The 17,004-nt window shown below is 39.9% G+C and overlaps 1 protein-coding gene across 5 annotated transcripts in view; it reads right to left on the bottom strand.

Moving 5' to 3' along the window:
* Positions 1-17,004, bottom strand: part of tspan11 (tetraspanin 11) — a 198,950-nt gene that overhangs the window by 64,620 nt on the left and 117,326 nt on the right. For all 5 annotated transcript variants that reach the window (XM_007895433.2, XM_007895438.2, XM_042334932.1 and 2 more), the window contains one exon: positions 8,942-9,021. In XM_007895433.2, the coding sequence (XP_007893624.2) occupies positions 8,942-9,021 (80 nt within the window). The remainder of the gene's footprint in view (positions 1-8,941; positions 9,022-17,004) is intronic.

The raw sequence follows: 17,004 nt of genomic DNA, 5'->3' as shown, positions 1-17,004 counted from the left end.
GAGATAAAATACATTCATTATTGAAACAGGGAAACAAATGGGATTGGATGCTAGCACTCTGAATGAGACGCTAAAAATATCAGTGTGCCAAATTCTCCTGCCGTAGCGGCAATGCCGATAGAACAAAACAAATTCTCTATTGGACTGTTTCATTTCCGAGAAAGGTACGGCAAAAAAATTGAACTGAACTAAACGATAATCTTCCAGTGTTTCATTTCCTACCTCTCCTATTCTGTCGTCTTCATCCCAGCAAGGACTGGGCTATTATGTTTCATTAACAATTTAGTGAGAAGTTTTCCCCTGTTTTTAAAGGTAAACTTTCTTCTTTCCCCGCTTACGTTTTCGAGAAAGATGAAACTATGTTCATACGAGCGTCACACGGTTTGAATTACCAACCTCACTGAAAGTATACATATAGCTGTCACAAGAGGTTTTACCCTAGGACTTACAGCTACATCCTTTGTTCTGAAAGTTCTCATCTTTTGGAAACCTGGAGCTTGATTCAGCGCACAGTAATGTCAGTTTCTCTTCAACAACAACAACAACAACAACAACTTGCATTTATATAGCACCCTTCACACCGGTCAGCATCTCGGAACACTTGATATATACATATATATACACAACAGAACTTGAGCAGCTAAAAGATGTATATTGAAATGTACGCTGGATACCCATTCAAGTCACTGAAAAAGCATTCAATCTTTAATGAGATGTGCCAACGATTTTGAGTTATGCCACAATTAGAATCAAGCCCCTGTACTATACTAACATATTCAAATAATGAAGGCGTAACACAGGAAGGCACGACTATTTGAATGGGTCAGGTTATATTAAATTAGACTTTCAAGAAGCCACACTGAAAACATGACGATCAGTTGATTTATCAAATGCAACAGCAGCAGAGAAATTGATATATTGCTAAGACAACATACTTCGCAGTCTACCAGTGTAGTGTACTTCACGTTACCTTCACCTTTCCATCATCCTCTCTGGTTTCCGTGGCCTCTACTGAATCTATGGTCAGCTGTTTGCAAGCTATTTTCGTAGCATGGCGTCACAAAATGTAATTAGTACACAATTAGCAGACCTGCAGGCAATGATCAAATTGAACATACACTAAGCCAGGCTTGGTTCAGAAGCATGCTCAATACCACAGGCTATTAGTTGTGTGTGTCAGCCTGGCACAGTGGTCGCACTCTTGCCTCCGAGACAGAAGGTTGCGAGTTCAAGTCCAACAGCCGGACTTGGAATCACATCGTCGAAGCTGACGCTGCAATGCAGTGCTGGGGGACTGTTGCATTGTCAGAGGTTCCATACTTCAGATCAGTGTTAAACTGAGGTCCTATCTGCCTGTTCAGGTGGATGTTAAAGATTCTGTGACATTATTAGAAAAGAGAAGAGGGTGTGTTCTCCTTCCCTAGTGTTCTGGCCAACAACTCCATGGCGAATTGAGGGACATCGCTATGTATAACTGGCTGCCACATTTTGCCAACAAGATGCAGTCAAACCTCTTTACAGTATTTCCTGTGACATACTTTGAGACATCTTGACCACATAAGGGTTGTATTATACCCAGGCATGAGTCAGCATGGAAGGACAATGGGGGAATATTCGGCAGAAAAGGGTTTCAAGATCGGCAAATTACATCAGATCTGACAACATCCAGTGAGATGTTAAAGCATGATTCAGTTTTGTTCAATTCATCCAAAAATATTTACAATTTGCTCACTGTGCAAGTATTAAATAGAGACTGCAACACAGGGGGTATAAATAAGTCTAACTTTACTCAGGATAAATTGCCTTGGTGCACAAGTTGAGACAGATCAGCTGACCCTGGATGCCATGGAGAAGCTGATTTGCAAAGGAAAGTGGATCTTAAAATGATATTTGTGCGTACAGGATCTCATCAGCAACAATGAATGGAGACTAATGCTAGGTTTGTATTGAATACAGTGCAAGACCATCTGTGATGTGGACAAACTGCTGGAAGATTCACAAGTGAACAATCAGCTCAAGCCATGCAGAAAATGTGTGAGGGACAAAGAAAGATTTGTGAACATGCCTCCATGTGCAACAAAACAGGATAAAGACCTGTTTTAGACTACACTCTGTTTATTAACTTGCACACAAGGAGTACCTTTTGCAATCTCAAGATAATGGTGCAAATAGCTACATACCAGTACAAGTATGCTCAATAATTTCTCAATCCAACCATACAAGTGATACATTACATTTGTATATTCAGTTTCTGGACGAGTTTGTCCAAATCAGTTTTGCAACACCACACAGTGTTGCCCTATTAAGTGGCTTTGTATGGATCTGCAGTAATTTAGCATTTAATACCACAATAATACAATTTAATTTCCATTTATATAGTGCTTTTCACATCCGGAGATGTCTCAAAGTGCTTGAAAGGGTTATAATAAGCATAACAGTTGAGCAATGCAATTTTATGCCAAAAGATGTAGCTTCTAACAAAAACTTCCCTTCAATAAAAAAACTATGGAAATTCCATTCTACATTGCAACAAGATTTATTTTGCAGATTTAAAACTTATTGAAAAATGTGTATCTTAAGAGTCCTTTCGAAGTAGCCACGCATTAGTTATCTTTGCACAACAACATGTTCCACAGCAAGAAGCTTGCTAATCTTTCAGTTATTTGGTTTCTAATGTCTAATAGGTGATGACAGAAATCTATGGGGATTGTTAAGCAATTTCGCAAATGAGTTAACCTTACTCTTCTCCCCTTCGAAAAAATGATGGGAGCAACTAGTTCCATAACAAACATAAATCCCCAATGGATCTATATTAAATAGTGCCTTTGGGACCTGAACCACGACTTTCTGACCCAGAGGCAAGACTGCTACCAACAGAACCCACCTAACTTTCCAATTAAATACTTTTGATACTGTGCCATTGCGACAATTACATTATAAGACTCAAAAACCGAGCTCTGCAGGATAAACCAAAATGCAAAACCGGAAAAGCAGGTGCCTTGGTTCACCGCTGCATTCCTACATCAAAAATCAATCGTGCAGGGTACAACAGCCTTTCAAATAGAAAGATATTTCAATCCTGCAGTATTTCATCTGTTTATTGCTTTAGAGGCATAAACTGCAAATTCAGCTTCTCAAATTTCACATAATCCTGAAAAAACACTGCACTCCTTGAACTCCAAACCTCAAAAGATGCCTTACTATGATTAATACACACAATGCATGATTACTGTGTGAATTACATTATCAAACCAAATCGATCAGACAGCACCGAGCTAAAATTATCTATTTTCTTGACCTTATATTAATCAAGTTGACAACCCATCACTGAGGATTGGGTCACCAAGCGAACAATCCTTCCGTTTCACAATAAGAACAAGAGGCTGCTGAAGTAAGAACTGATCGGACACTAAAAAGCTGTCCTCAGGGCAAGTGTCACACCGTTTACTGGGAATAATCAGCTTTTTGTTCAACTTGTTAAGATATCAATACAATGAGAAGGCTATTGTCATTGAAAGTGCTGCCCAAAATGATAGCCACGCAAACAAAAGAGTTTATGGGAAAATATCTTACGCCACAACAGTCTAAGGTCAAGAAAATTCTGTGAAATATATTTCCACGTCAACGGGCTGCTGCTGATGTCACTTTCTACTGCGCGTCCTCACTACGCACAGGAAAAGCGTCAGTGTTACTTTGTGATGTCAGTGGTGTTTCCCGCGCGTCACACGCAGGCAATGATGTTTTGAAGCTCCATAGACATAGCGCACAAAAGTTGCACTACAAGTGACGTTGCAGTGAACTGACCAACTAGAAGTTGCCCTCTTTTTAGAATAGGATGTGTCGTATCAGAAATGTCCCTTTCCCCTTCTCCCTCTCCAACCCCATTATATGAGGATGAATATTAAGGGAAAGATTTCCCACCCTATAACCTCTGGGACATGCACCTCGTTTTTATAGTTTTTTTTAAAAAGTATTTCGCACCCCCTATGGGCAGTTATGACTGATCTCAGCTCCACGTGCTATCAGGCAGCTTTAGTTACAGCACGTGGAATTCAAGCAGTTGTGTTGCGTCCTCAATCAAGACTTTTAACTCTAACCACTTAAGTTACGGAAAGTACAACTTGCTAAAGACTTGCACATGTTCATGTCAATGAGCAACTTTCATCGCCAGTCATCACCCTTGTGTGCAATTGTTTTTTCACAGTACGCTACAACTTCAGTCATAAATATCTAACATTGTGTTCACTACCCAAGTTAGAATGTACAACATTGAATGTACAATGCACAAGCTAAGAGGAATGTGCTGTCAAGAATGCTTAAAAAAGGTAGCAAGATAATAAGTGGGATGTGGATCAGCAATAACGAAACACGCAAGAAAGAGATAGTTAGAAATTCCCAGCAAGAGAGTCTATTTGTAAAGGAAAAATACAAAAAAAACATAAAAAATAGATTAGTAGACCAGAGGGAAATAAGTAAGGAACATAAAAGGGACATGGAATAACCAAAATAGAAAACAGTGGTGTCAGATATCAAAAATAACGAAGACAAAATATTTAATAAAATTTAAACTTAAAAGACACCATTAGTTTTCAGAAGTTATATGAAGAGAAAGATAGAAAGCTGTTTAGTATACTGCAAAATCTACATTAATGTGCAGCATTTAAGAACAAGCAGCCATAGCTGGAAGTGCATCCCTCTGCCCGTGAGAACTCTCGTCCAGAAGTAGATTTGGTGAAAGCCTGGAGATCAGTGAGATGTACTTCCTGTACTTCCAAAAGACGCTATTTGAGACTCCAGTGACGTGTTGTCAGCCACTTTGGTCTCCAGAGTACATACAAAGGCTGTACTCATGCTATGATGGAAGTAAGTCCCACTGATTTATTTTTACTCAGTATAAGACAGCTTTGAATTATTTTTATATTCTTCTGTCGCAATGATGACTCAGATCTCGGTCTATTGCAGGAATATAGCAGTGAAAGGCCAGAGTCAAGGTTACGGAGGCAGATCTAATCTCAGTTTAATGCGATTGCTGCCGCACTTTGTTCTTCATAAGAGGTGTTACATTTAAGTTAGGAGGATGGGCTGATTGGGAAAAAAATGAACACTTCTCCAGTGGATCTCTGATAGCATTGATCTGCTCAGTCTTGTACTACTAAATATTCTGTGGATCTCACAGTACCAAAATATACAGTCAATTCACTTCACAGTACATTCTGTGAAGGGCTTTGAGACGTCTCAACTACATGATAAGGCACTATATCAAATACAAGGATTATTATTATTATTATATATTACACTACAGTTATCACAAGCAACATGCTTCACAGTTATCACAATTAGGGTAGGGAACAAAAGCAGGACGCCATTCATCAAATATGATGTTAAAATTGTGTTACAATCCAACGCACAAGGAGTGCTAACACACATGAAGTATTTGCACACACAGAATGTTAACATATGTTGTATTTACACGGAGAATGGACAAGGACGCACAGAATTGCTAACACCCAAGCATTTTAAAACCTGAGGATCAGGGCTAGGATTATGGGCAGCCGATTGTCACAAGTAACTGGAGGATTTTCTCCTACTCCATTTGAAAATATAGTATTTCAGACCCTTTTTAGCAACATAAGTGATCACAAAACTAAGGTGCCTCAGATTTTCCCAATTGCAGTCATCTTCTGGTATGATCTTCTAACTAACACTGTTGGATAAGAGCTGGTTTTATTGTGTTAAAGTGTCCCAAATTAAAAGTGATTTGTTGCACTACCTCCTAATTCTGGAATTCAAAACACGTTATTCTTGTACGGAGTGTAAAGATGTTGAGTACAGTGCAAACACCATGTCTCCAATGTCCTACTTTTCCCTTGCAAGATTATGTTAATCAGCAGTGCACAGCAAATGCTCTGAATTTTTGCTGCCATATCATTTACACACTAGTGCATATTAAATCAGTAGGGAAGAGGCAACCTCTATTATTTCTTGTGCATCGTGGATTTGGAATGTTTCATGCTTTCTGATCCCTGCCAGCTTTGCACAGCAGTGGCTTCTGCAGTGTTGTGTTACCCAGAGCCAATGGTACTGACCGAGCAAATTGTTCTAATCTACATGAAGCTCTGTGGCATGATCAGTGTGGGGAGTTCTGTAGAATTGACAGCAAGGCTGCTGAAAGGATATGAAATAGCACAGAAGTTTTTGCGGACATAGTTCTTTTCAGGGAAATGCAACCTAGGCCCATTATTGGCAGATCCTAGAAACTAGATATTAAGGGCCCAATAAAATAAAATATAAAGTTACCAGCTGATCTGTCAAAAAATGGATAAACTAACCATCAGCTCTTAGCTCTGGAGTGGAGCATTTATATCTCTAGTCCAATAGACAGTCTGACATAAAGCTGGGTTCAGGCAATCCTGGAGCTCAGAAGAGCAATACTTCATATTGCGTCAGTGGTATTAAATATCCTTCTCTTCTCTCTGCCATATTGGGTATTAACCTCTGGAGAAAGGCTTAACTCAGAGCCAAAGTAATAATATAAAAGGAGCGTAAGTCACAAGGTTAGATGAAAAGCAAGTCATGATGTTTCGTCGTTGGTAGCACAGAGGAAAATCAAACAGTCAGCGTTTCTCAAACTACTCAATAATTCATTTATTAAAGAAACAAGTTCAGTAAGGTATGGGTCAGGATCACTGGATTCTCAATAAGATATGGCAGAGGCGAGGATATTTAAAACCACTTGACTTTTGTAAGAGTTATTCTGTAGATACAGCTTTAGAAACAGATGTTGTGTGACGGACCAGATTTGGTTTCCAAATAATGGGGCCCAATTCCAATAATGGGGTAGAGCTCCATGAACTAATAGAAAGACTTCTCCTTGTTACACACATTGGCTATTTTACTGTACTCATACTAGTTGTGCACACTGCAGTCTTGCTGAATTCCAGTTCAGTCTACATGCTAAGCTTACGTTCTGCAGGCATCAGAAAGGCTGCAGTTCCTTCTGATGTAAATTTGCACAGAGATTGTGGCGCTCATTTAATTTCAGCACAAGTGAAGAAAGATTACAACATTGGAATCTTGGGAGGAAACTGTAGTATAACACCAAAAAAAAGGTTTCCAATTATGTACATTTATACAATCTAAATTCCAGTGGTTTCTGCCTCTAATGACCCATTTTTATTTTAATCCCATTATGGACCTTAATCTTGGCCCAATGCTGAACAGAAATTAACCTTTTCACTGCTGTAAAGTTTAGCACTCCCAGTTACTCACTGCCTCATTACTTGTGCTGAGCAGTAATATACATATATAAGTGCATATACAGGAGCTATGGTTCTTGGCAAATGTATTAAAGTGGATCATCTCGATGGCAGAGGGGATCACATAGCTATTCTTTGGCAATGAGATGCAGTTTATTGACTACCTTAATTATGACACTGGGTTCTAGGTTGTGGTGTTTTGCAATGAAGCATCAGAGGGATTCCTGAGTTACAAACGGGGATTCCTCTCAATAATTGGTAGAGCATTAAACCGATTCCACAATCTACTCCTGCTACTACACAGAGCAGAGTTCCTGCAGGTCAGATATGCACCTTCCATTACCAGGAGGGTTATGACAATTGCAGCTTAGAGCACTTACTAATGCACTTTGATAAGAACATAAGAATTTGTAGGCGAAAGAAGACCAAGGTCCATCCAGTTCGCCTTCCACCATCCTAGCAGTCGCTTGCACATGCCATGTCCCAAACTATATACTGTACCTCAAGATATTATTTCCTAACAGAAATCTTTCTAATTTGTTCTTGAAAGAATCAACAATTTCTGCTTCCACCGTGTCTCTAGGGAGCTTTCAGACTTCCGACTTTCATTTGACTTTGGGTCATCTTTCCCCTCCCCGCCCCGCTCGGAACCCACCCCCAGCTTGGGGTTCAAGCCACTGTCGTTCAGTGCCTCGGGCATCCTAACAACATGAAAGGCACTAAATAAATGTAAATTTCCATTGTATTACATTGGATTGATTCATCTGGACAATTGAAACTCCATTGCAACCACTAACATATTACATATATTTTCTAATACTTCAGCATTACCCCCTCTAGTTTGTGCTCCTCACGTTAATGCAAATGTACACTTCACAGTAACACTAACGCTCCGAGTGACTTTAATGCAGAGTGCTGACCAGGGATTCAGAATGTTATAAGCTGCCCTAACCCTCAGCTCAGACTTCTTTAATCTTCCCAGGGATATTGAACAGATGGTGAGGAATGACAAATAGATACAAATTGGATGGAATTTTGGGCAAAGGTACATGCTTTAAAACCACTGGAAAGCATTGCCCACTCTACCAAGGCTGTGACCTCCAATTGAAGTTGAAGCAGGCACGTGCGTGTGAGACAATCTCAGGCACAAATGGTGCAAAACTGCAACCAAACTCATGCCTCAGAGCTTGTGTGAACACGCACACACATCACTTTGCTGCCTCGTGAACTGAAAAGAGATTATATTCACAGTTCACGAAGGAAATTAAGGCAAATCTGTATCCAACATCATGTTTTTGATTAGCTTTCAGAATGACTGTTATCCTTCTACATAATTAAAGCACCTTAACTCCAATAAAATCTGGGGACACTTCAAATCTCAAATCGAAATACGTAAGGAGATATAGCCCTCTCTTTTCCGCATTAAAGCACTGCACCATGTTTGAATAATCGGGACTTTGAACTTTATTTTCTAAAGCAGCTGATCTAAAGAAAAGAATAAAAAGATTGCAGCACTTATTTCGGTATTTACGTGATCGGAGCACGTGGGCTTTCTCTACAGGCAAGTGGTTTATCACAATGGTTTCAGCAGTTTCAGCCACAGGAGAAAGTACGGACGTCAACTTAAGAGCCACTCGTGATACTGTGCACTCAGTCACCGCGTTAAACGGAAAAGCATCACTTACCCAAAATATTAGGTTGAAAAGAAACATCATGTATTTCAAGCAGCAGAGACAGCCTCTTGCCATGTTGCACTTCTTGAATTCTAAAAGGAAAACAAAGGATAGATCCAGGTAAAAGACCACATATTTGCTGCCTTTGGGTGCAGTATATTTATCGTTCTTTACACCGATGCCAGTGTGGCTCTCTGTGCGTGAGCCATTATTGCCGTAGAAGGCTCCAGCTGTAAAGCCTCGACCAAACTGCCTGCCAGAGGTGTCTGCTCTGGCAAAGTCCGAGTCCCTACTCTCCACAGAGGGGCTCCGATGAATTGAGGATTCCTCGCTACTTGACTTCTCCATGTTCTCCTTGTTTTTCACAGTTCTCACATTCAATGTCTAACATGTCTTAGTATTTCGAATAGATTGAAGAATATCAGGCGCTTTGGTCTCTAACCTAACAGAGCAACTAGAGGTCACACAGAACTTTGTGAATAGTACGAGCAGCATTCACAGTATTATTTTCTTCCATTTTCCTTCATCTACAAGCAGCTGTGGGATGGCATTCCATGTGCAGATCGATTCTATCAGCATCCCATGAAACACATTACCAACTAATGCTGTAGGCTCAGTAATTCAGAGCACAGCTTCGTTCACAGAGGTCCTGAAATTCCTGCTTGTCCTCTCTTCTCCGACTGTCCTCTTGACAGTTAAGATCTACAGCTGGTCATATCATCCATACTCCAAAGGCTATGTATAGAAGCACGGCAGCCTTTCCCAGACTCGCTCTCTATCCCTCACATGCTTTTTTTCCCCCCTTTACTGCCTCTTCCTTCAGCAATCAGCTGTTCAATCTCTCTCCTTGCTGCTGCACTGCTGCTGATGTTGAATCATCAGCAGCTGCTATTACAGCAATGGGTATTCCCACAGAAACCACTGACCTAACCATCAAGTACTACAGCCCCTTTTGGAGCCACTCCCACTGCCTGCATCTTCCAATGACAAACAAGTCCTCTTTTAGGGGGATGATAGTCTAATCTTTTTCTCTGTGACTGTATGAGTGCGGTTCTGCTAATGCGGAGCACTATTTAGCTGTCACGAAGAAAAAGGGACAGTGTACACAGTACTAATAATAATCTATCAATTGAAATCAAGGACTACCTTGTGCAAACGAAGAATGTGAATGTCAGCTAAACTGCAGTCGTATTGACTACGCAAGTTCAAAATCAATTCCGTGGTGGCAATGCAGATTGGGAATATCCCCTTTTCATTAAATACAAAATGAACACAATATTAAAATTCTAATCTGAAGAATTCAACGGCACAGGATATGGGAATTACGTGTAAGCAGGAAAATAGCATGCGGTATGTTTTTTTGGTCGAATAGTGAAGCTGCTTAGGTTCCAGTGCTTTTTTTTTAAGTAACTGAATTTAAAGCTGTTCAGGTTATATTGTGAAAAAGCATAAATTCTTGAAATCAAGCACATATAGGTTCATAAGGGTTAGGAGCTCTGTATCGGTAAACTATTTTATAATAATTACACAGTATCGCAATTGTACACTGCGGTTGGATAAGGAATAAGGGTTATCTTATTTTAATAAGTGTTGGAAATAAGCAGAGAAATGGTGCAGTCATTCAGCTGTGAGTGAATAATTTGTTCATTCCTCTGCCTGGAATTTTCAGAGTAGTTTCTTTTTAAATTACTGCATTAAAACAAGTGACTGCTGGTAAAAACAATATCAGATTACAGGAGATTGCATTTGCTGATGAAAATGGTCACTGAAAACAAAATCCCCAAATGCCCATTTAATTTCAGTGAGCATCTCCAGATCACAATGTTGCACTGCAATATGACAGCAAAATGCAACATTTCATCAATGTTGGATGCATCGTGTGGGAATACTGTTTGAAGCCCAGGCACTGACTGCATTTACACAAGCTCAAAACCTAAAATGTTGTAACGTCGAGTATGTAAGGACAAATTTCACATTATACATGTATTCCACTGGCATTTTATAACTGCGTTGGCTCAGCATTGCTTTCATGGAGTCCTGTAGCTCAGTGGTTAGAGCACTCGCCTCGCAAGTGAAAGACCTGGGTTCTATTCCCGGCGGGGCGAAATGTTGGGCAAGTTTCCTTACTCCACACGCCTCTGTTTACCTAGCAGTAAGTAGGAACCCAGTTGTTAGTCGATTGGAGGATTGCTTTTCCGGGAATAATAACCCTTCCAAAAAAAAAATAATATGGTCACTCAATCCGCAAATGTTTGTGGGACTCTGCTGTGCGCAATTGGCTGTCGCATTTTGCCCACAAATATACAGTCGATTCACTTTACAGTATATTCTGTGAAGCACTTTGAGACTCTCGAAGACATGAAAAGCGTTATATCAAATGCAAGATTTATTTATTTTTATGTGCGCATGGAGTCTCGAGTATTAAAAAGCAGAGACGGATGAAAATAGAAACCAGTGTCTGGAACACTTGACAACAGCAAGTTACAGCAAAAATGTGTGAAGGGTATAAGGATATCAAGAAGCCAAATGCAAAGGCTGGAATACCAAGCCTGATAAGGAGAAAAGAAAACAACAACAACTTGCATTTATACAGCACCCCTCATGTAAGGCAGAGTCCTAGAGACTCAATGACAGAGGTCAATTTGCGCCAAAGAATTATTACCAATTTTATCAAATTACGTTAATCTCAGTCGACCACCTATTCTCTCTCTTTTTCCTCTCCCTCTCTCTGCAAAAGGACTAATTTCTTTTTAAATCTGGTTTAATATCCCATCCAAATCACGTCGCCTATAACAATGCAGCACTCTCTCAGCAATGCATTGGAGTGGCAGCCTAGTCTGTGAGTTCAAAGTTACAAAATTTCGCTGACAAGTAGGGTACAGTTTTCCAGTATTTCAAACTTCTATTAATATTTCAGATATCTGGCTCAGTTAGTAACATTCCTGCCTCTGAATCAGGATTCAAGCCCCACGTGAGGAATTTGAACGCACAGCGTTCAAGCCGACACTCCAGTGCAGGGGCTATGCTGCATTGTTGGAGGTGCTGTCCTTCAGATGAGATATTAAACCGAGAGCCCGTCTGCCTTTTCAGGTGGACGTTAAAGATTCCATGGCGCTATTTGAAACAGAAGGGAATTTCTCCCGGTGTCCTGGCCAAATTCCTCCAAATAAGATTGATCAGTCACTTCATGGCTGTTTGTGGGACATTGCTGTGAGCAAATTAGCTGGCATATTTTGCCTACAAAAAAAAATACATAAAGTCACAGCACTTTGCAGTATATCCTGTGAAGCTCTTTGAGATCTCCTCTCAACATTGAAGGCGCTTTTCCAACTATAAGGAATGTTATTATTATTAGGCAACAGCATTGCTGTGTTCAGTTACATTTAACATCTACTTTACACTGTTCTGGAATAGGTGCTAGGATTGAGGACTGCATACTACTTTTAAACTGATGTAATGATCTAATATTTCTGCTGTGTTCAGAGTTGAAACTGGGTGACTGAGCATCAAACATCTCTATATCACCCTTACTATCACCTACACAATATGACCATGAACTCCAACCCTCAAACCCAAAACGGAAATTGAACCCAGAGGAATAAGTATGCTCTGGTGTCACATGGCCAATTTATTGATGGATTTACGCAAACACCAATGCACATTGGTAACACAATAATCATCCTTGCATTTGATATAGCAACTTATCATGTCTTCGAGACATCTCAAAATGCTTCACAGAATATACTGTTAAGTGAATTGACTATATATTTTGTGGGCTGTATATAATAGCAGCACTGGTTGTGCCCATATGATTAACTTCACAGCTGTAATAATAGAAACCTTATGTAGGGAGAAGATTCTTATTTTTAAAAGATTTTGATACACGATGATGCATGCCAGCAATGCCACGAGACAGGTGTGCGAGGTAATGCTGCTGTCTAAAGGAAATGCAGGCCACATTTCCGCTACCTTCATGACAGCTCAATAAAACAGATCATTTTCCTCTCACAGATGAGTCGAATTCACGGGGGTTTGATTCACTTATATCTCTGCCTGACATACGATCAGTGTCAATCAACCTGTCAACTCATCTCAAATCGGGAAGATAACCAGCATCTTACTGAGAGGTACTTTGCCCCTGTTAGTGCCCAGAGTGGAGTCTGCAATCTTTTCCTAATGACGATCCATTGTTTCATCACCATGTTTCCATAACTCAAACAGTGGAATTCATGCCTCTGCCCAAGCTTTAGTTATGTGGGGAAATATCTCAGAATTTAAGCCATTTGCACATCACACTGCAACTGTTGCAGGGAGGTGTGGTCAGAAGCCACAAGAAACAAGCCAAGATTCAGAGTTTGTCACCCAGTGTTCACCAGCTGACAATTACTGGAGTTCACTGGAGGCCTGAGGACAATTGCCAAACCATCCCTCCAGCCACGAAAGGTGGGTTTTGCTGGGTTGCAAAGGATTGAGACAGGGAGGAGGAAAACATAAATGAAAATGACTTTACTTTGGCTCTTAAATTTCATTGGGGACAGGAATTACAATGGTAAATGTGAAGATTCTTAACCTCCACACAGAGAGGACCAGTATACTAAACATGACACTCACTTTCTGCACCACTGAACAGAATTAGCACTAAATAATATTGCCTGCGTTGAACCAGTTATAAAAGTTGCAACCATTGATACTGTATCCAGCCCCCTTCACCTCCACACACACCAAATTTATTTTGACTTTTTGCCCATATTTCTTCATGACAGTGAATAAATAGTTAAAAACACAGGAAACTGATAAATCCTGTAGCTCTTGCAAGCGAGAGACCTGAGTTCAATTCCAGACAGGGCGAAACCTTGGGCAAGTTTCCTTACTCCACACAGAGCCTAATAATAATCCCTCCAAAACCAAAAACAATAATAAATTGGTCATTTTCAATCTACGACTGTTTGTGGGACATTGCTGTGCGCAATTGGCTGCCGCGTTCGCCCACAAATATACAGTCAATTCACTTTACAGTGTGTTCTGTGAAGCGCTTTGGGACGTCCTCCCGACGTGAAAAACGCTATATCAAATGCAAGGATTATTATTATTATTATTATGAAATCCTATGTAACATTATCCACAATTTCATTGAAAAATATCTCCTTTGTTATTTGGCCACAAACCATTTAAACTATTTCAGGCCAATTTAAGCATGTGTGTTACACTTGCTTGCTGTAGAAGTATCCCAAACTTTGTACATATAATGTAATAGAGTAATCTCTAAGATATTCTAGTCTCTCCAAAACTGCAGCTGTGATGATTATAGCGGCATCTGAAACACGCTGAAACACACACACTGAATATCTTACCTAACATTTGGAGGATATATACAGTAAAAACTCACAGAAGTCTGATCTGTATATATCCTATAATTATTCAAGTGGTACATCTGCCCAAGTCCCATTCACCAACAACATCAAGTTCAACAACTTGTATTTATATAGCATCCTTCACGCAGAGAAGCATCCAAGTTTATATTCTATCCAAGTTTGATATAACTCATACTTTGCATAAGTTATATTAAATGTATGGTCTCAACTGATTACGACTTATGTGAGGTTTACTGTAACGGTTTTCACAATACAGTGGTAAGTAATACTGTAACACTCTTTTATTGTACGCCGTTCTTTAAGGTGCTACAGTGCTGCCAACGTGATAAGGTCTATATCAAATGAAAGTGTTAGTATTATTATCCTGTGGAAGATCGCCACAAATCTCAGGGTACACATACTGATCATTCAGGCCCAAATATGGCCACATTGGCTGGGGAATCGTTGTTTAACTGCTTTCCAAAAGATAGACACACAGCACTTGAGAGGCAGTGCGTTTAGTTCAGCACTTCCACACAAAATGACAAGACCTGATTTTATGGGCATATCAAAATCAGTCTGAAACATGTTATTAGCACTTGAGTTAAGTTCAACAATGCAGCATTCTGTTGTCGCTAATACAGCAGCTGTCTGAATATACATCAAGACATGATGTCCAGCAGCTCTGCATCAAACGTCACTCTTTAATTCCTCAGTTCAAACATGGGCTCATGAGCATTACACATACTCTATTTACTTAATCATTACCCTGTAAAGCTTATTCAGCTAAATGGAAACATTGAAATTTCAGGACCATTTAGGTACTGTCTTGCTTTGGAATTCTTATTCGGGATTCAAATGAAAACACCACCGAACACGATTTACTGTAGCACTAAATGGCAGAGCAAAGCTTCTTAATAAACCCTCTCGGATGCACCGTGACCTCTAGTGTGCCTCCCTCTCCGATATAGACGTATTCTCAATAAATTGGGAGGGATGGGCCAAATACTCTCACACAGATACCAGAAATGTAGAAAATCAAATTTCAGCATCAATGCTTCAGACCATCAGTGTAGTCATGTTTAACCCATGCTTTGGGAATACCATCTAACATGAGAAAAATTCTCTCGCATCCATTATTGGCTCTTCAATCTTGAAGACCACTCAGAAGGGATCCCATCAAGGCGCATAAAAATTTAAACGGGACTGGAAAAAGTAAATCCATATCACTATTTTCGTATATATCATGAGAGAAGAACAAGAGGACGTAGGTTTAGAGTTTTGAAAGCATATTTCAGGACTAATACCAGAAAGTTTTTCTTTATGCAAAGGGTAATCAATCCACGACTGTTTGTGGGACACTGCTGTGTGCCCTTGGCTGCTCCGTTTCGCCCACAAAATATACAGTCAATTCACTTTATAGTGAAGCACTTTGAGATGTCTCGAAGGTGTGATATATCAAGTGAAAGGATTATATTATTATAATCAATGAGGCCAGGACACTAGACTCATTTAAAAAGCAGCTTGATTCAGTGTTGGGGGAGAGTGGGGGGGGCAGTAGGGAGCTATTCTGGAGGGATGAGATCAGATGAGCCAAAAGGCATCCAGACCAATCTTGTGATCGTGTGAAAAAAAAATTAATGATAGTAGGATCTTGATATATGATATAGTTTTATATGAGTTGTTAGAAAATGTATATAATGATTCGTGTGTTTGGGGAAATTAAGGGGTTGAAATCAGGTCGTACAACCACAAGAATAGAATTTGTGAATGTCAGCAGAAGGGAAGATTAAACTTCACCGCAGTACAGTTATCATGCAGCATGCACGATTTACACAGTCTGAAATTCAATCGGTAATAATGGACACTTGGGAATGATTTCAAGGCAGTAATTCCATTCAAATAGCGACATCAGAAACAGCACAAGCAAAGCTCCAGCAGTTTAAAATCATTGGAACTTCAAGACTCAATTGCAACTATATGATCAATCCAATGTGTGTGTGTGCTTTTAATATAATCTATCGCATGCAGTTTGTGGGAGACATTTGGCTGATTGTTTATCAGCACCAGACATTGTGGAGGGTGAGAATGTCATGTAGCTTTGATGCAATAGTGGCACAGCACAGAGGATGGAAGACAGCTGTGCAAACATTGTGATTTTGGTTGTGTTCTAACACGTGGTTTATCATTGGGAAATAAACTGGTATACGTTAATAATAATGATAATAAACTGGGTGACATATTAAGAAGAGGAATCGTTGCATTTGATAAAGAGCCATGGGGAAGTCTCAAGGAGCTTTGCAGGACTTACTGTAAAGTGCAGTGACTGTAAATGTGGTTGCCAATAATGCACACAGCAATGGCCCAGGATAACTATAACTTGGAAGAAAATATCAATAAGAGTTAAGAACAGGATTGTGCTCATATTCATGAATGTGGAATAACTGATAGGGAAGCGCAGATAGGAAAATCATACAATGGTCATCAGGGATATCACAGGATTTTTTTTATATAGAATAGAATCTACAGAGGAACCATTTGTTGCATCGGAACAGATTCCATGTACCATGTGATGATGTCCCAAACCAGGTGAGGGCAGGGAATTGCCTTGAGCACATTCCAAAGCATGAATACACTGAAGTAATGGAGCCGCACGGATAAAGCTGGCTGCTAATTGGTGCCAGCACTGCGGGAAGTAACCAGCCTGGAAGGAGCGATCATATA

The sequence above is a fragment of the Callorhinchus milii genome, unplaced genomic scaffold (assembly GCF_018977255.1).
Source record: "Callorhinchus milii isolate IMCB2004 unplaced genomic scaffold, IMCB_Cmil_1.0 Scaffold5, whole genome shotgun sequence".
NCBI classification, from domain to species: Eukaryota; Metazoa; Chordata; class Chondrichthyes; order Chimaeriformes; family Callorhinchidae; genus Callorhinchus; species Callorhinchus milii.
Note: the sequence above shows the minus strand (reverse complement) of the source record. Positions and strands in the feature narration are given on the sequence as shown.